Source organism: Apis florea, unplaced genomic scaffold, assembly GCF_048593485.1.
Source record: "Apis florea isolate Af1SG1 unplaced genomic scaffold, ASM4859348v1 contig_2278_pilon, whole genome shotgun sequence".
Classification (NCBI taxonomy): domain Eukaryota; kingdom Metazoa; phylum Arthropoda; class Insecta; order Hymenoptera; family Apidae; genus Apis; species Apis florea.
Window position 1 is genome coordinate 219736 of NW_028256551.1, and position 20827 is coordinate 240562.

The 20827-nt window shown below is 35.0% G+C and overlaps 1 protein-coding gene across 4 annotated transcripts in view; it reads right to left on the reverse strand.

Annotated features, from left to right (window-relative positions):
- LOC100871130 (lachesin) overlaps positions 1-20827 on the reverse strand; it is a 306132-nt gene that overhangs the window by 141567 nt on the left and 143738 nt on the right. For all 4 annotated transcript variants that reach the window (XM_086903121.1, XM_086903123.1, XM_086903122.1 and 1 more), the window contains exon 3: positions 17665-17872. In XM_086903121.1, coding sequence (XP_086759247.1) covers positions 17665-17872 — 208 coding nt within the window. The remainder of the gene's footprint in view (positions 1-17664; positions 17873-20827) is intronic.

Consider the following 20827-nt stretch of genomic DNA (forward strand, 5'->3'; position numbering starts at 1 on the left):
AAAAAAAAAGGAAGAAGAAAAGAAAAGAAAAAAAGGAAAAAAAAAGAAAGGAGAAAGAAAGAAAGTCGATTCGACGAGATTGCAAAGGAGTTTGAAGACGATGGTTAGAATCCAGTTACAACCACGGAAACGTTCGAAAGGGTGGCGTGAAGGGTGGTAGAACGAGACAGAAGGGCGACAGATAAGACGAGGAGAGAGGAAATCTCCGTTAAAAAGTCGTAATCACCGGCGATAAGAGGCCTTTCCAACCGAGGAAGAAATGTTTCCGAGAACAGGGGGTTTGTCGCCTCGAGGGTTGACGATGGCTCGAGAACGCACGATTGAGAAAGTTTTGACGGAAGTTTCGTTCATCACGTTTTTCGTTCGATGTTACCAGATTAAATGTTTTCATAGGGATGAAGATTTGTTTCTTCTTATTTTCGCCCTTTTTAATTCGTAATTGTTTGCTCGCCGCTTTAAAGAATACTTTTTCCTTTTCACGAACGATGCGAGAGGGGGTTGATTTACTTCCGAATCGATACATCCGGTATTTTTATTCCACTGTTTTTCTTCCTCTGAAATTTTCCGAAGATCGTTTCTAAATATATTCGTAACATATTAATTTTATAATTTAGTGTTGAGTTATGAGAACTTAATCCACAAGAAAGCAACAGGTTTGCGAAGGAATGCAAGATCTTCCTTTGAAGATTGGCAAGTTGAGTCACGAGATTATGAAGCGATCTTTTTTCCTGTCTATGGAAAATAATTTTTTACGGATTATTCAAATATTAAGTACTTAAAGCAAACACTCGTACATTTTACATTTAATGTTTTGCATTGTCAATATTTTTAATCGATAAATTAAGGAATATCATCGGAGCAATTTTCTTCCTTTAGAGGACTATTAGATTAATCCTTTTATGGATTTTCACGTTGTGAGAGGAATTTAGGGGCTCAGACGATAGTTTTACAAGGATAATGAGAACTGTCTGTTTCATCCTCGATTACGTTCCCTTCTTCTTCGATAATTACTAAATCAACCGGGCGGCGGGATTACACTTGAAATCCTGTGTGTTCACGTAATAACCGATCAAAAATCCTTGTTTCCATTCCGGCGAATACTCATTACGAAAGATGCGAACGGTTTATCGAAGGTAAACGTGATAACACGGAACCGATACCGCCGCAACGAGATTGTCGACTGTAATTCAAACGGCGATAAGGCGAATGACCATAATGAAATTTCAAGCAAATCCAATTTCGATACCAATCGCTGATTATTGTCATCAAAATGACAAAAGTGGAGTAGCAAAGTAAAACTTGCGATAAATGAACAAGATGCTGAAATATCTTTTGTTTATCCAATGAATATTAATTTTTAGAAACAATAGATATTGTTGAACCTCGTATAAAAAATTTCATCCTATTCTTATTCTTCTCTATTCCTCTCTATTCGTATCGGTAATCACATTTTTGGAAAATAAATTTTCTCCAGAGATATAAATTTACCATGTATTTTCGAGGGAAGCATATTTAGAAATGGTCTATCAATTTCGAAAAAATGTAAATTATATTCGTATTTTTCTTATATATTCTTATATAATAGTACTGAAATCAAATCCTTCTTTTTTTTTTTTTTTTTTTGTTTAGGATATTATGTGATATAATGGCCAATCATTTCACGATTAGCATGATTAATGATTTGATGTATTCAATCTGGCGTCAGTCATCGGTGATTTGCAATAATCAGAATTCGTGTCATTCGATATTATGTATTATTAATGGACATTATAATGTATTGTATTTCCAAAAGTATAATGTTAATCTCTCTCATAAATAATTATAACTCTAATAAAATAATACTTTTGTTAACGAAGCAATATATTTATTTAAAATTTACCTAAAATGTTTAATTTTATCATATCATATAAATAATTGATATATATTATTATGTATTCTTGAAAGTTAAAATAATAATTGCATCAGGATTATCTTATTCTCTTCTAACGAGGGTGCAGGCAACCCCTCGTGCCAAAATATAGTCAACTCATCGGCGAGCCTCATACCTCGTCGAAGATATTCCCTATGGACCTGGTTCCTGTTCCTAACGACCATTACTTCCCTTTTATAACCCTCTTCCTGTCATATCTCTTAAAATTAAGTAAAAATGTACACTTTCTCGCTATACTCCATTATAACGAACAATAAAGAGAACTAATTGCGAGCATAATTATTAATTTGCATTTTTTTCTAATTTAAAAAATAAGATGTCACGATCTTTAAAAATTTTCCACCTCTCTGAACTCACTTCTCTTTACTTTAAAGATGCCAATTGCGCTTGAAAATAAAACTCTCAAGGCACTCTGCGTTAAGAATAACGAATTCGAAAACAATTCTCGATAGTTTGATTCTACCTCTTCGAATCATTCAGCTTTATTACTGTAAAATAAAAAATTCGAAATGGAATAAACTCCATCGTTTCCTCGCGACGCGATGCAACTTCCAACAATTAATTTTTAAAAATGGGATACGAAGAGAAGACGAGGCTATATTATCCTTCGGATGGACCAACGTTAAAGGAAACAGATAAGAATATTTGAGGACAAAAGGAAGCACTTTCGCGTTATTAAAATCGTATGAACGTAGACTCATTTTCCAAGGAAGGCTCGTTAGTCCTTCGAATAGCTATCAAGAAATGCACGCTGTGCTTGAAAAAGATACACCATTAAAAATTACTACAGCGTCAAACTGACAAGAGGAGTACAATGTTGTTGCAAAAAAAAAAAAAAAAAAGAAAAGAAAAATGAAAAAAAAAGGAACGCTTGATCGAATCGCTTTTGTGCTTGAGAACAAGGAAGAGGACACTTTGTTCCTCGATTCTTTTGATCCTTCAGCTTTTTTTCTTTCTTTTTCTAGCTCTAGCTCTCATTTGCCTTTAATCAGAGGGCAATAGGGGTTGGTGGATTCATGGAAAGCTAATGAAATTTTTTTGAAAGCTGAAAACATTGAAACGAGATGAGATGATTGTGGGATAATGAAACATTATTTTAAGGATATGGAAAAATGAAAGATTATTTTTAAACGATGCTCTAAACATTTAATCTACTGTTTTATGAAGAAATAAAAAAATCAAGATTAAAAATATCAAATTGAAAAGTTATTTCTATGGAAGATTATTTTCAAATAATCTTTTGATATTTCACTTATTGCTTTAAATGCGAATCAAAAGATCTTTAAAAATATCAATCAAAGTTTACTTGTCAACACAAAAATGAATACACTATGGAGAAATAAAATATTAATTTCAAGTAATATCTGGAATTTGATATTCCATTATCTTATATGCAAATCAAGAGAAAATACGTAAAAATATAAATCGAAGTTCGTTGACTCGTCGGTATAAAAATGAATCTCACAAACGTTTAACTTAATTATATCGTCACGATGCTTTTTCGCAGTCTTCGAAGAATTGACAGATCGCCATTAAAGTGGAAAATGAAAAATTCATGATGTTAAATCGGAAACGAAAAGAGAAAGTCAATATGTCGAACATTTGAAAATTGTTATTTGCACTATTACTAATGAAAAATCGATAAATATATTAAAGATGAATCGAGGACAAGAGTTAAAATATCTTGATTCGTGAACGTCAATTATTTATCTAATTACAGAAAAATTAATAATACATATATATTTTCTTTAATAATATGTTTGGAACATTTTCTTACAGAATGAATAATTTGCAAATTACTTAGTACCATTGAAATACTTTGCATATAGAGAAATTTTAACACGTATTTGATAATTTGCTCTTCGTAAAGCAAGTTTCATTATCACGTTTGTTTAAAAGAAATTAAAATAAAATATTTGACTAATCAATCAAAATCAATTCAAATTAAATGTAATTGTTATTATCTCACTCAATAATTTTATGAAATGCAATCTAATATTCCTACAATAATTAATAAATTACAACCAAAACGACCGCAGGTTTAACCAAATCCTCCCCCTCATATTATTTTTAACAAATATAATTAATATTATATCTCACTCGATAATTTACAACGTAACCAATATTCCTGCAATAATTAACCAATCAACCTAAACACCTGCATAATTATTACAATTAAATCAAACTGTCCGCGCTCCTTGCAATAGATAAGAAGATAAATTTTTTCTTTGAAAAGATCATAAAATATAATTTTATCAACGCATAAAAATATCTCTAATTTCTCCATGTGTACACTCTTCATAATATCCAACAAATTTATTAAACGATTAAAATGATTACTATCTCGTTCAATCATTTACATTCGACACAAATCAATATTTCTCGCGATAAATAATAACATCGAAACTCAACTCGTTCCCCAAAGCTTCGACAGACTGCCTTTCACAATCACCAATGGAAAAAAAATTCCTCCCTTCGATCCAATACCCTTCATGAGTGTCCTCCTCCTCCTCCTCCTCCTCCTTCTCCTCTTCCCATTAATACGTCGAGCGCTAGGCTCGAAATGGGGGAGAAAAAGCGGCTTAATTTGAAAGTCTAAATGCGATCCAACCTTCTAAGCGTAAACCGGCTAAAGCCTCGACACCATTCTTCCTCTCTCCAACTGTATCCCTATGCTACGTGTGCAAATTTCTATACATATATATAAATACGTTACATACGAACACGGAAATAAATAACGAAGAGACGATTCAATTATATCGCTGTCATATTACGGGGGTAAAAAAATATATTGTATATCGTATCGAGAGGAGGGGTGAGGAGGGCTGACATCTGTCGTCTGCATCGCCATTCGTGACGTTGATCGAAACCGACGTTCGCGGTTCGTATGACTGGCGGACGTATGTGTGTCGGGCCAACTCTACTTGACTCTCCCTAATCTCATAATTATTATTGTTATTTTCTTCGAACACTTTTATCGGGTGGATAATTAATTTGGATTTCACTCGTACTTTTCAGACAGATTGAATTGCGAGATTATGAATATTCTGCTTCAAGTAACGTTTAATTCAATTTTAATTTAATTCGATCGGCAACACGATATTTTATTTTCATTTTCGAAAATTCTTTTATTATTATTCTTATTATTATTATTTGTGATTAGAAATTCAATAAAAAAAAAAAATGTCATAAGCGTATATCAAAATCGGCATATTGTTACGCGCAATAACGAATCTCATATTTCAACAGCTCGTATATCGTGCAAATTAAACAAACACGGAAAACAAAGCGCCATAATGGCCGTTTACAATTTACGAACCGATATACGCCCGATATAAACGTTGAATATTACATTCCACTCGTAATTTCCTTAACGGAGGGGGTGTGATTTTATCATGTAATTCGAATAATATGCGTGATAATACATTCGTAAATTACAACAGCGGTCAAACAGCCGATAATCGGCCGTGATTTTAAGCTTTGATCTTTCTTTCGCCACGAAGCGTTGAGGTAGCCCACCCACTCGCGATCGAATTCGTGAAAAGGAGCACGAGAAGCGAAAGAAAAAGATGAGAATAAAAACAATGGAAACGGGATTGATACGATAACGCGAATATCGAATTGTTCCAGTGGAAATTAATCGTGGAATATCCGTATCCATGCTGATAAAACGCGCATATTATACGTGTAACAATTTTGTTCCAATAACAATAAAAATAATCGAAGCAAAATATTCGTACATCGAATCGAGGAAAAATTGATTTAGATGAAACTTATAGAAATATCGAATTTCTATTCCGTTTGGTAATATCAATTAAAATTTCTCCCGATCATAAGATTATTAGATTATATTGCGCATGGAAAGATTGAATAACCTATTTTATTTTTATCTATATAAATATTCTACAAAGCTGTATATATTTTCATATTGACAAACTATGAATTATAGATAAATGTGAATGAAATTTGTATATCCTATTTCTGTATTTCTAATGTGATTTAAGTTAATGGATAAAATATGAAATACTTTTTACCTCGTTAAAATATTTCCATTCGCGTAAAAATAGTTTTTATTTATTATGTAATAAAATTTTTCCGTTTAATAAATCGGAAGAAGAAATTCTACACGAAAATTTCATACGAAATTGTATTACTGCGCGAAAGATTAATTGCGAAATAAGTTCACTGAACTTTCTGACACATTTATCGTAGTTACAATCGCGATTTTATAAAGATATGAGAAATTAACAAGTAACAATATGAATAAGGCTATCTCATATTTAATATTTCTAACAGGAAATACCTAACAAAAGATAGATGAAGTAGATCTACGATAAATGACTAATCGTATAATTTTCACGAATCGTATCGTATATGAAAACATTTTAAGCAAGAGATGGAACGAACAGTTTTATATCGAATCGCAATTATCTACTTTTTCTTTTTATAATGCATCACGTTTCCTTCGTTCTCCAAAGTCTATAAACTTCGCCGAGTAAAAACGCCTAGTAACAAACCTTTATTGGATTTGCATAAAATATTTTCTACTAAATTCTTCAACTCTTTTTTCGAATAGCCGTTGAAGAGGATTCTCCCTTTGATCGCAACATTTTAGAATCATTAGAATTACAACGATTTAAAAATCATTTTAAGAAACTACATTTTTTCACAGCAAGGAAAATTTCGAACGAGGCTTAATCAACGAAAAGTTCATCCAATCTTATTAACCAATCTTCGACAACTCTCAATTCCACAACGTTATGCATTACGTACGCACTAATCGAACCTCGAACATCCACTCAATCATTCACGAGCACGTGAAATCATCATCGTTCCTCCGTCGATGCACAGATCCCAAATGCGCATCTCGACCGACGTATATACACACCATCGTCCCTTGCACGCGGTAAATCGATGCTCCATTGACCGAGCCGGTCGTCGTAATGATTCTTCGGGAGGAAGGGGGTGGGAGAAAAAATTGTCCCCGCGGGATGTACGATGCAACGCGGAGAGACAGAGGAATGGCGGTGGACGATGTGAAATATACGATAATCGTTAAAGCGAGCACATTCCTGCGTGTTGCCATCGAAACGTCGAAAGTATTCGTGGAGAATGTCGGCCGATAAGAATCTTCCCCTGTGTGTGTGTGTGTGTGTGTGTGTGCGCGCTCGACCTTCTCGCCCCGGGAAGAATATTCTCTATATCTGTTTGCGGTAAATTTATGAAACCGTGATAACGAACTTTCACACGGTGAGAAAATATTTTATCGTGATATTTTCGAAATTCCCGCCAGAAATCTGATTTCCTACGAAAAGTTTAATTTCGTACGAGGAGAAGAAATAGAGGGTGATGAGAAAGAAGCTTTTCTCTTTGGAAAAAAAAAAAAAAAAAAAATCTTAAAGGTATACTTGTTTTTACTTTTCAAACGAAAAGTGGGTTAGCTACGTACGTACGATTGATATAAAATAGAACGGGAAGAGATATTTTTATACGTATCGTTACTAAGTTGTTAAAACTACGTTTGTTCTCGATATAATAATTCTCTGATAAAATAAAATTTCTTCACCGAATGAAGAAGAAACGTTTATTAAATTTATATTAATATTTACGTTTGGAAAAAATATTATTTGCGATATACGCTTAAAAAAAAAACAAAAATTAAACATAAATTTCCTCAATCCGCGAAAAAAAAATCTCACCCCTTTAAAAATTTCGCGAGATAGAGCTCGCCAATAGCCGTTTGATCAGGGAAATTTATCCAGGCGTAAGGGATTCAAGCACCGCGCACACCATCCCCCGAAACGCGAGGCCATCGAATTAATTAAAAGAACTAATTAGACGAAATACACGGAGTAATATTAGCGAGAGAGATCGAATAATTTACACGCGCATATCATATATTCGCCGCGAGACGAGCGAAAATGATAATCGGCCAGGCGTACCCTTTCATCCCCTGCCCATCCAAGAACACGTATCTGATTATTGCATTTCACAATCGGGCCAAAAGAAGAACCATTCTCGACTCATTAACGCGTCCAACGAAGCGTGGGCGTGGGATGGATCGTTTGTCGTCACGTGTTCTCGACGCGCGATAGAAAATGAAAAACGAGATGTGAAAGAAAAGGAAAAATAGGCAGAGGAGGAAAAATATTAAAAATATCGCTCGGCTTATTAGCGGTTTATACGTTTCCCGATAATCAGAGGGATCGATTGGGAGAACGCCGCGAGGGAGGCGTTCGTATCACCGCCAGGAATAATTTGCATCCCCCCGTGTCGCACCGTCTCGTGGTGACGGTTATTGCGATTCCCTGGCGACACTTCGATCCCACTTTCGACCGTACGACTAATGCATTTTCAAACGAAACGCGAATAGACACACGTTAGTTCGGTGAGTACGGAGGAGGAGAGCCCACGAAAGCAGCACCGGAATTCGAAAGTTTCGCTGTCTTCTCTATAGGCAAAGTTGGAACGAGTTGCGCGTTGAATATTATATTATATAGTAAAACAAGGCGGTGTTGTTGCATATGGAAACGATAAGAACAGGAGGGTAACCCCGGAAATTTCATATCGAGTTTTCTTTAACTGTTTGTAGTTTGATTATATCGAGGTTGGGACGAGGATGGTACGAGGGGGCTCCGTTACGGGAATAATAATTTTATGACGGTTGCGGCGCGAAATTTCTTATCGGATTGGCTATCGCGCGAATACAGGGGTCGAGATTTGAAGCTTTTGATTTGGGAAGTGCCTGCCCATTTTCTTATTTGTTCGTTTCTTATATCGTGCTCTCACGATAGTAAATTCATAGTAAACTTATAATAGATAATTTTTACTTTCATATATACTTTTGTATTAGAAAGTAACGAAGAAAAAGAAAAACATTATGAGATACATGATATTCACAATTTTAACATAAAAATTGCTACAAATTTCCAATTTTATACTCGATACGATACGCAATGAAATGCATCATAGCATCTAAGTATTCCACAAAATTGATCCAATCGAAACAATACCTGATGATTCGTGACAGAGGAGCTACAGAATCTACATTCACACATACTGTCACTCGTTGCATACCCAAATAAATATATATCGGAATCGCGCATTATTCATTTTAATTCGAACAAAAATCTAAACGTTCTTCTAAATCATACGTGTATAATAACGAATATATATCATTAAACGTTTCTAGTCCCCATAAATGATTCAAATTTATTAAGCTTATCAAATTTATTAAGCTTTCATAAATAATCCCAAGAGGGACTCGAGCAAATAGTAAAGATTCATTACACAATTTCATATGCGATTATTAACATTTAATTGCCACGGAAAGACGAAAATGTATATACATAATTATTAGATATACATAAAATTCTTACTTCTTTCTTTTCCGAGATAACGTATATTACTCAATCAACCATTCTTGAATATAAAATTTCTATAATTTAACATTAGAAATTTCCAAAAATTTGACGAAATAAATAATCGCACCGTTAAAAAATGATATATTCTCATTAAATTAAAATATTTATCCAAAAGTGTCCGGCAAAATGATTTTTCCACATTTTCAAAATATTATTTTCATCTATTTTGAATTGCTCCTAATCCCATTAAACTGTCGAAGTGTTAGAAAACCCCATGGATCGTCGCACGAGAGAGAGAGAGAGAGAGAGGGAAAGCAATCTAGCCGATTTATCATCGTATCTCGTTATCGGTCAGCGTGGAATAATCGCAGCCATAAATAATCAGCGTGCGCGATCCGCAGGGCAATTATTCGAGCAGCCCGGAATTTATTCGAGGAGTTATCCCGATAAGATGTGCACAGGTTTCCGCTCGAAATAGCAAGAGGCCACCGCGTTTCGGACGGTTCGTTTGCTGGCCGAAACACCGAATGAAGAGGGTCGTTCCTACATATTCATATAATAAACTCGCCACCTACCCCAGACCTCCTTACCCTTCCTCGCATTTTCGAATGGACAACGATTGCGTACTTAATATCGGGACAAATATTCGTCTGCGAATCGTCGAAAATTGTTTTCTTTCGCATGAAGAAGAAATTTCGAAAAAAAAAAAAAATGGAATTGTTATAAATAATTCACAATTTCTTTTTTGATGGATCGATGGATTCGTAGCCCTATTCGATTTTGGATTACGATTTTTATAAAGTTTCTTTACTAAAAACTGTAAACAGCAATGAATTTTTAAACGTACACTAATTCTCCTAATTCTCTTCGAGCAATTTAATAGGATCATTATCAAATCCCTTTATAACCCCTCGATAAACGATGACCACTTACAACAATGGAAAGTGAACGGAAAGGGGAGACACGTGGAACTCTCGCTCTCAGTCAATCTCGAAAAGCACGAGCAAAGTCCCACTCAATCCTATGAATTACCGCAGGTGTTCGACGATCTGCTACATTAATGCTAATGCGGGGTGTTACCGAATTGTTCAACAAGCGCAGATTGAACAGCGCGGCCCGTTATACGGCAGCCGCGTACGGACTGTTGATGCATTATTCAAGCGCAAACGCCGCCACGTGTACCGTGGTGGCTCGGCGTTGTTGCGCGTTAACTTGGCCTAAACTACTCCGTCGGCATCGGCGCGGGGAGGGCAAAAGAGAAGCAAACCGAGCTGCTAGATGCTAACACCCAAGGATAAGGGTCCACCCTTGCTCGAGAGAAACGTGCATGGACGCGGAAACGTCGCCCTTCGAATTATTACGCCTTCTCCCCTCTCAAGGTTGCCAATTTGCCCACTTGGATTTGCTTTGACAATGCTGTGTGTCTCACGTACGATGGATTGGTTCATAAATGTAACACGCGTTGAATTATTGGCAAATCATTGTTTGTATAAAAATATGCACATGTAAGAGTTGTGTAAATAATATTATTTAAACGAGTCCGTTAATATAACCGTGTAATTGGACAATTAATAGAGAAGAAAATTAGATAATTGGTACTTCGTACTAGAATTTACCTGGCTGACTATATGCAGACTGAACTACTTAGTTTTAACTATGTATAGAACAAACTACTTATCTCGATAATTTTTAATATGTATGCATAAAATTATGGTTTACATTTTAAATTTTTTCTACACCCAATGTGTTTTATTGACAAAGTCCAGAACGATATATACGATCATTAGAAGCTAACAATACCTCACTTTAATAACCAATAAATAAAGATATTCTTCATCTTTCCCAGACACCGATATTTCGTTTTATTTCGAGAGCTAAATAATCACTATAACGGAGCAAGGATGAGATCTTGTTTCGTTCCCGATCAATGCCCAGTCTTACCCTTCGTTTACTCTCCGCAACGGTCAGTGAAATCTCCGTTGTCTGTAATTGGCCACTCGAGAAAGAAAGTAAAAAACCGAGTATCAATCGATTCTCCGGCTTATTCTAAGAATTCAGTAAATATGTAGGTAATTTAAACCTCGCACGGATTCTCTTTATTACATTTTATTCCTCGCCTTTGATTCACTTGTCGTATATGAAAAGATATATCTCGTCTGATTCAACGTTTCGAAGTAATTGAGAAGTTTATTGCTTTATAATTGGAGAAAAATAAATTGTATTATTTTTCCCTATATAAATATTCGTATCGAGTCTTCTAATTACTTGAATCTAGAAAATATATAAATCAAAAGTCTTAGAAAATTTCTAAGACCTTTAATAAAAAATTTCAATTTCAATTATTTGTTTCAATTTATGAATTTTGTATCTATTTCTAATATATATTTTTTTCATTATCTCTTTGCTTTTAAAATAACAGCAAGACGATGGCTTTCCCTTTGCACATCCAAGATTGAAAAGAATGATATTGTCGAATAATAAAACGACTCGACGGAAAATGAAGAAATTAGAAAAAATTAGAAATAAAAAAGCGTGGTAGGACGAATTTTCCTCGAACATGCTTTTCACCAAGCTTAATGATCCGCGATAGTTATTGTGTCCAAGGGCGGTTTTTTCCCTCGCCGTCGGGGGAAAAAATCTCCAATTAGGGAATTTCCCTGCGAATGGGATAGGAAGAAAAAAATCGTGATAACGAACAGACACTCGATGCGAAATATGGGCTTTGAAATGTTCGAACTTGTTCTTTGAGACGTTTATACTTGGCTTGTTGCGGAGTTCCCTTTTTAGGGAGAACTAATAGGAAGAAAATCGATACACGAGTTATTACGAAAGAAGGTTTCTGAAAGTTGGCGAACGTGGATTTATCGAGGTAAGATGAAACGAAGGAAATATTATTTTTATAGAGTGGAAAGTATATTTGTTATCTTTTCTATCCTTACGTACAAACGTAATGAAATTACTTGTTACGTATACAAATATTCAATAAAAATTTTACAATTTATCCAGAATATGTTCATGTTTAATTTAACGATAGACGAGTAAAAATTTATCGAAATTTTGTAAGTTTGGGAAAAATAATTCAATTTATTAATCGTGTCTAAACCTATCAATCAGAATTTATTCAGCAGAGTGGAGGATTGCAAGTAAAAAGAAAGAAAGAAAGAAAAAAGAGACCAAACAAAACCTACATCCTCGTCAGGAACGGAAACACGATCGACTGGCGAAACAGGACATACATTGTTTACGGATACCAATAGTTCCAATGAATCGCACGAACGATTCGATGACGAACCTATAAACAACCTTATATCTTAGATCGAAATTCTCGTTTGTTAGCAAGAAGTGAGACATTTTTTTTTTTTTTTTTTTGCTCTCAGGCCAACAGATGAAAAATTTCATTACTACGAAAGAGAGAGAAAGAAAGAGAGAGAGAAATGGACGTTACAAGTTGATGGAACATTTTTCTATCAAATGAAATAAAATTTTGAAAATAATGTTCATGTACTGACTAAAATCACTTTGAATTTTATAAGATAATTACACTTTATACCGTATAATTCGTAAACATATAAACGATCTTCATCGAAAAATTCTGTGATCTATAATTTAAACACTTAAACAAAATTAATCAAAAACTTCTATTTACAATTCCTTCCATTTTTTCCTTCTTCCCCATTTATAAAACTTCGTTGAAACAAATTACTACTAATTAACCAATATCATTCCACGACATACATTCTCAACGAGGTGTTTCTCATTATCCTTCAAAAGCATGGAACCGAAACGAAATGAAATTCCTCGCCTCGAAAAAAAGTCCAAGTTACAACAAATAATAAAAGAAGAAGAAGAAGAAGAAGAAGAAGAAAAAAGATGGAACCGCTTTGACAGACATTCGGAAATTAAGTCGCCAGTTTCGCGACTTAACAGAGCGCGATCCGGTCACAAAGGCTGCGTACCAACCCCCGTGTCGAAATGACTGTTATGCGGCCCGTTGAATGAAGCCAGGGGTTGCAGCCACAAATTACTAATTACACAGTTGGCCCCTTAGGGAATGCGGTGTCGAGCTCGTGCAATGTATGACGTACGGCCGCGAGACGACACGCGTACTCTGATACAATACGTAACGTATACGGGCGGGGATACGGGGTCGACGAGACCACCCCTTTGTGTCACGTTATACGGCCGGCCTTTGAGTATTCTTGAATCCGACTCGTGAAACTCGATGGCCGGGCAAAAGCTGTTGTGCAACGTGTCTTTCGAGCGGATAAGCGTCGTAAAAGTGTTTAAAAGAAGAGGGGGAGAAAAAAGAAGAAGAAAAAAAAGAAGGTAGAAAAAAGACCGTTTACGTACTTTCACCCCGTGAAGAGAGTTAACGAACGCGTAAAAACTATTTTCTAGTCGAAGTTGCTCGAAGATTTTATAGTTCCACTTCTTATTTTTTGGATAAATATTTCAACGGTGGTCGTAATTCAAAGGAGCCCCCCTCCCCTCGACGTTCGTCGTCTCTCCTGCTTCGAGAGACCGCCACTACCCACCCTCCGACTTTCCAATAAAAAAGGAACTCGAGGGAAGCGAGAGCACAGATATGAAATTGCATACAGGCTCGCGAGTATCATAACACGCTCCTTTTACTCGTTACTCGAAGGGACGCCAATTGAACCGACAACAACCAATCGTTTCCCCGAACCGGCAAAAAACACGGCGTATCCCGGGGCGAGATGTCGAGAGGCGACATCTTTTGCGAGGGAGGGTGAGTCGTCGAAAAATGTAGTGCAAGGGTCGAAAGCTCGGCGTCACGTTCCGCAGTGCGCGGCTCCACTCGAGCTTCTTCTTTACTGGTTAAGCTCGCCGACTCGCCTCTAAATCGAATAAAAGTCGGATAGTCCCGGGCTTCCGCCTTATTTACGAGAGGATGGAGCGATAGAGACAGGGGGAGGAGGAGGAAAAAGGAAGGGAAGAAAAGCGAAATGGAACGTTTCGATCGTGGAGTAAGAGACTGGGGTGGGGATGGTGGAGAGAGTGTGTACACGATATTGGATAAAACGGGGCGATCATCGAGTTATCGTTATCCTCGATTCATGGATCATCGTGGAATTCAATGGCGTGTCCGGCGTGCCACGTTCCAAAGAGGAATCTTTCATGGGTTGGTGTCGTTTGGACGGGAAATTGATTGGCCGATACGGTTGCAGCGTATCTCGCGTGCTGGAATAACGCGACGAAACTCGCGTATGCAAAGAGGAATCGTTTTAGGTTGTCTTTTTAGACAACGGTTATTTATGTATAAGATTTTTATATCCGGGTTAATTGTTAATGGATCGATCGTTCTTTTACAATTTCTTGTTGATCCGTTTATAATTCGAACGTGTAATATCTGGAACGTCGAGCAAGATACGAAAGATTTATTATAAATTTTATCTTAATTTCAATTCCTTTTCCATCCAATATTTCTTCTGAATCTGAATTAGTTTCTAATCGAAACTTTCGAAATCATTTTTCGCGTCTTGTTATTGGCCAACGGAAGATAAAAATTTGACAAGTAATTGAAAAAAGTAAGTAGATCGGACAAAATTACAAAATTTACAAACTAAATTTTAGAAACTCGAAATATATTCTGCGCATAATCAAACAGATTAAAACTAACTAGATTACTTTTTTTGTATTAAAAAATGATAAAAATCGTGACTGAAATCCCATAACGAAAAAACGTTCACTCCTTTATCAAATTTCAAACTGCCGAACGTGCATAAAAATACTCGTTAAAACGAATTAACTCTCCTTCCTTTATCCTCAAATTCGCGTATCATAAAAATTTTCCAATCCAAAACATTCACATCCCCCCGATTCCAATCACAACTCACGTCATTAAACAACCTCCCCTCGAGGGCCTCCCTTCCGACAAACAAAAATCCTCCACGAAGAAACGGACCTTCTCCTCCTCCTCCACCCAACACCACGACGGCCAAACAACCCGGGCTATTCCCCTGCGTGCCTCCTGTCGAAATTTATTCCGGCGAATTGAATGTTCCGCAACCGCTCCTCGAAACCGGTATTTGGCGCGGTGGCGCGCGAGAAACGTGCTCCACCGGCGGGTAAACAGCGCGGCAACAATCGAAACGCGGCACGGTTACGATTCCCGGATAATTTACACGGGGGTTTCGAGGGGTGGGCGCAGGCGCGCGCGTGTTCGAGCTCTACACGCCACCCAACTCTTCGAAATCGTCAAACTCTTGAAAAGCGTTTTATTAGCTCTGGGTAAACGCCTCGGGCGGTGACTTTAAGCGACGAGACTCGGACCCGCGTGGAATATTTACACGCGTTACACACGTTTCTCTCCTTGCGTGGCAGAAAGAAAGAGAGAAAGAGACAGATATCAGAGGGGATAGATAGAGAGGGGGTGAGTTATGGCATTGGCGGGTCTGCATTGTGCCTGTTCCGTCGGCATTATCACGAAGTGCCGCTTCGAAGTCTTCCGTGTATTTGTGCTACGCTCGGGCCAAGAGTCCCGTGGAAACAATTAATCTAGCCCTCTGATTACTCCTCCTGACTACTGAAACATCCACCCCTCCCAAACGACTGAGCTTCCGCCGCCTCGCCGACGACTTCAGACGTCAAAACTCGAGATATTAATATGTTCTCCCGGATGGCAGAACGAAGACCGACTCTTACCCGACACGCTCCCCCGATGATTAAATTAATTGTTGCCCTGTCCATTCAACCAGATACTTTCTTCTCTGAATCGCGTCCACGGGGGTCAATCTACCGATCGAGTGGAGATGCGAGTAGAATTTTTTAATATTTTAATTGGATAATGTGTTGGAGATTTTTCAACGATATTATGTAATTCAATAGAATTTCTTAAGGGATTAAATAATTATTCGTCGCATCGACCAATCGTCTGCCCTCAAAATTATGTTTGTTATCTAATGATCTGTCCGAGTAATTTCTCCTGTATATCATAATTATCTCAAATCTAACTTGCTTTCAATTGTTTTACGAAATTATATGATTATTCGTAACAATAATTCCCACTTATTACGACTGTAATTATTGATACGAGAGTGAAGGAATTTCAGCTTAATCTGGTAAATTTAATTAGCTTTAAACTAAAACTAAAGCTTAACCTAACGAAGAAAGGTGACACGTTATACATTATAGGCTAACTATAAATTAAATCCTTTTTTACTCGCTCGGAATGAGATTATTAAAAGCATCTCTTGTCAGTGTGTCTAGTCCTCACTGCAAACAAGCAGATATTTAACTCGCCTGATCATGTTTAAAGTATTTCTCTGCTATTTCTGATAGTTTTCCGAGCATTAAAATAACTATTTCTAATATTTTACATTTAAAAAGCAGAGAGATTTGAATCTCATCATTTATTTATGAAAAATTGTAGATTCAAGAATGTTATTTTACAGATCACTTTAAACATAGAATATATATTACGAAATAATCTTTTCGTGGATTTTTAAAATTTTATTTTCGGCAAAAAGGAATGATAATATAAGTCGTATAATTCTTTTGTATACGACTCTATACCTTATTTAAAGTGCATTTAATTCACGCGAAAATATGTGAACAAGTCTATTTCACAAATAAAAGGCTTTTTATTATTGGAACCGTGATCATTAATTAAAACTCGAGACAGAAAATGAGCAGAGAGAATAATTACAATGTTCGATATGAAAATTACAGAACAAACAAAGTGAAAAGTGATATCGTGAATTACTGAACGAGTTCTGAGGGACATTCTGTGTATTTGCAAATCTATCGAATATAACGTGAACGAACTCGAATCGAATGAAGTATGTATGCAGTTATTTTAACATGAATAGGATAGTTCAAAGGCAAAATCCATTATAGTAGTTTGATAACTTATTTCGACCAATAATTTGAAACACGCATTATGTTATATATAAGAGAATAATTTAAATAAAATGTAGTATATAATTTTAAAACATGATCTTCCTATAAATTAATGTAATTATAATATGTAATTATATCAAGATACATGTATAATATTTTATTTAGTGATATTTTTGATTGAAAATGACTCTCATTATAAACAATTATATTAACTACATCAGTTTTTCTTATAATTAATTACCCTAATTCTTTATTACAACGATATGATCTTCTATATAATTGATATTAAATTAACAAACTAAAATTGTTTCGATATGTGTGCAAATATAGATCAAAGAAGAACATTTATCTTTAATAATTTCAATACTTCCTTAACTCTACTTTATTTCTTCCATAAATCTCCCAATATTCATAAAACGAGGGACAAAAATTTTACACAAATTTTCAAGTCATTTTCATTCATAAATATTCCAATTTTGAATATTCGTAAAACAATAAATTACTCACCTACTACGTGCAGATAGCCATACTGGGTTTTCGCGGTTGCCGTATTAATCTGACACATGTACTTTCCCTTGTCATCCTCCCGAACATCTTTGATATGTAGGAACCAGGTCCTATGCTTATCATGGGTCACGGATATCCTAGGGTTCCTGGTAATAACGTGACTTTGTACTGTCAGGATGGCGCTCTTGTCGAAAAGCATCCAGGCCACCTGAAACGAAACAGGAATCCCGTTATGCCATAAACAGGATTTACGGTCTCGCATCGATTATCATAAAATTGCAATTCCTATCGAAACATCGTTAACGTCACGGGACTCATTTGTCGAGATATGATATAACCCGTGTTGTTATTGGAGATATCCAACAAAGAAATGGAAAATATTTTTGATTATATCGAATATATTGAATACAAATTGGGAAATATTATATAAAATTATTTTGTATTTGAAGGACAAGAATATTGAAAAATAATTTGGAAAATTTGTACAAGCATATGCATTTAATTCTGATACACCCTTTGGATCATTTTTGGATCTAATTGTTAGTACGAAAAGAATAAATTATTATAGAATTATTATATATAATATATCTGTATCTTTCCATTTCAATGTTAAAATTCTTTCTGAAATTGTTAAAGAAGTTTCTGTGATTTGAAATATAAAAATTGTTGAACGATGTTAACAAAGACAATATGTATAATATATTTCTATTGTTGGATATACTTAATTGCTGTCAATCTAATCGAAATAATAAAACTATTGGATATAATTGTTGGTAAGAGTAATGAAGTAAATCCAAAGTACTCGATATATTGCTAATGATTGACATTTGACAACTGCCAATTCATTTACCAACTATCTTGTACAAATTCCCTCTAATCCTCTTCTAGTTACCTCCTTAATGCCCTTCTCTAAGAAGCAAGTATAACTATGTCTATCTAATGCTCGAACGTGGATGAAACTTTACTAACGATAAGTAATTCCCAACCCTTTATGCTCCACGCAAACACATCGATTCCAATTAACGTTAATTAATTTCTCTATTGAAGTTGGCAAACTATTCAATCTGTTTTGTTTTTGAAAATCAAATATATCAACATTCTATGGTAAATGATATGGATGGAAATTTTTATTCGTTGATCTTTCAACTCTGAATCTTTGTAATTTCAATCGTTGTTTTTTTTGAATTTTCCTAGAATGGTGATCATCCACTATTCTACTTTTCCAAAACGATTTTGACTTAGTTATTTGATATTGTAATTATAAGAAGAACAATCTGTAATCTAATCGATTCATAATTTATTCTTAATATTCTCTTGATATCACATAATTGATGGTTTTTTTTTTTATTATAAAAATAACAATCTATATATTTGAAACAATATTGTAAACATGAAAATTCGATTCATATAAATAACAAAGAAATACAAAAACTTTATACCTCTGTAATTACTTTTAAGATATTATCTTGTGACCAAGAAATACACCAGATATATTGTATTTCCTAAAGGTAATTTATATGTACATTAAAAAGTTAAATTAACTTTTAAAGTTAATTTGCTGAAGAAGAAAAGTATCATATTCCAAGCTTACAATTAAACCCACAGTTTTTCCAATTTAAAACTACTTAAAATTAGACATGGAAAATTAATCTTCACAAACTTGTTTCGAAGTTAATTCACAAGAGAAGAGAAAACAGCATTTCAATTCAATTTTATTTCACCTTGATATTTTTATGTTTTACAACCATGAATCTAATTTCATAATTATAGCGAGCAAAATATTTATATTTATTTTAAAAATCACAACATAAACACATTACATTATGCAGATTGCAACATGATTTAAATTTAATTTTATTATAAATGCAATATGAATGACGAGACAACTCATACGATATTTTAAATTATGTTCTACAACCATAAATATAATTCCAATAAATATAGAATCTTACATACACTTCCTAAATTTACAATTCCTAATTTTTTAAAAAAATTTACACTACAATATAATTAAACCAAGTGGAATATTAAAAAAATTTTCAATATACTAATCTTATAAAACATAAATAACAAAGAGTAAAAATTAATAAATACAGCACGAAGGATACAACGAAAAGGAAATGGAACTTGGAGTCAAAGGAAACAATACGAGTACACTTTCAAAATTTCATCGGAATTCGATAGGATTCATTTATCGCCGACGGCCAGTCTGTAAGAAACTGATTGAATTCCGATCACGAGGGCCCATTCGCGGACTGATCAATACAGAAGAAAGAAAAGAAAGCGGATGACGGACACGGCGAGGAGAGAACGATCCGTTGAAAGGAGAAAAGTTATCGCGCAAGAACGGGAAAAGAGGAATCTTTCTGAAGATCGTCCCTGGAGAAATAAGAAGACCTGTTTCGCGCGTGTACGCGACGTTGTTAACTTCCGGTATTCTCGCAACGCCATCTTCTTACGACAGAAAAATAGGCTGATATGCTTTTACGCTGCGACACCCTCGCGATAAGTCTTCGCTAACCGGTTCAGTCTTTACGATCAGAAATAAAAGAATGAGAAGAGGAAGAAATAAAGGACGAATAGTAGTTTAACTGGCGTTTAACTTTGTTTAATCTTTCCTCTGGATAAGTTAATGCTTCTTCTTTTCTGTTTTGTCTACCTTGTGAAGAAGCGATGGATAGAAATCGTAAAACTTGTGATTTTTTTTAATTAGTTATTCCTTGTAAGAAATTTAATTTATAAAATTGTTATTTAAAGAAACGTAAAGGGAAATAATTTTAAGAGATTGTACGAAAGTGTTGATATTGGACAAGAACTTTTCTATCTAATCAAATCATATAGTTGCAAACTTTGTAATTAAAATGGATCAATTAATAGCTTGGAAAATTGGACGCGTGTTCGGATATATTGAGTTTTTAATTCCTTAAATTTTCTCTTGACCGTGCAAAGCTTCAATCGTTTCTCGTAGAAAAGCCGCTATGCTTGCACACAAAGTTACAGTTCAATTTTCTCCAACTTTCGATGAAACTCTGCCGAGTTTCACAACGAAACGTGAATCAAATTACGCGATGATAAATTTGCGGATAACGATAATTTAACCGAAAGGTTGTGTTCGACTGCTTTTATTATTTAATTAGAGTAAAAATATTACTATAAACAATTT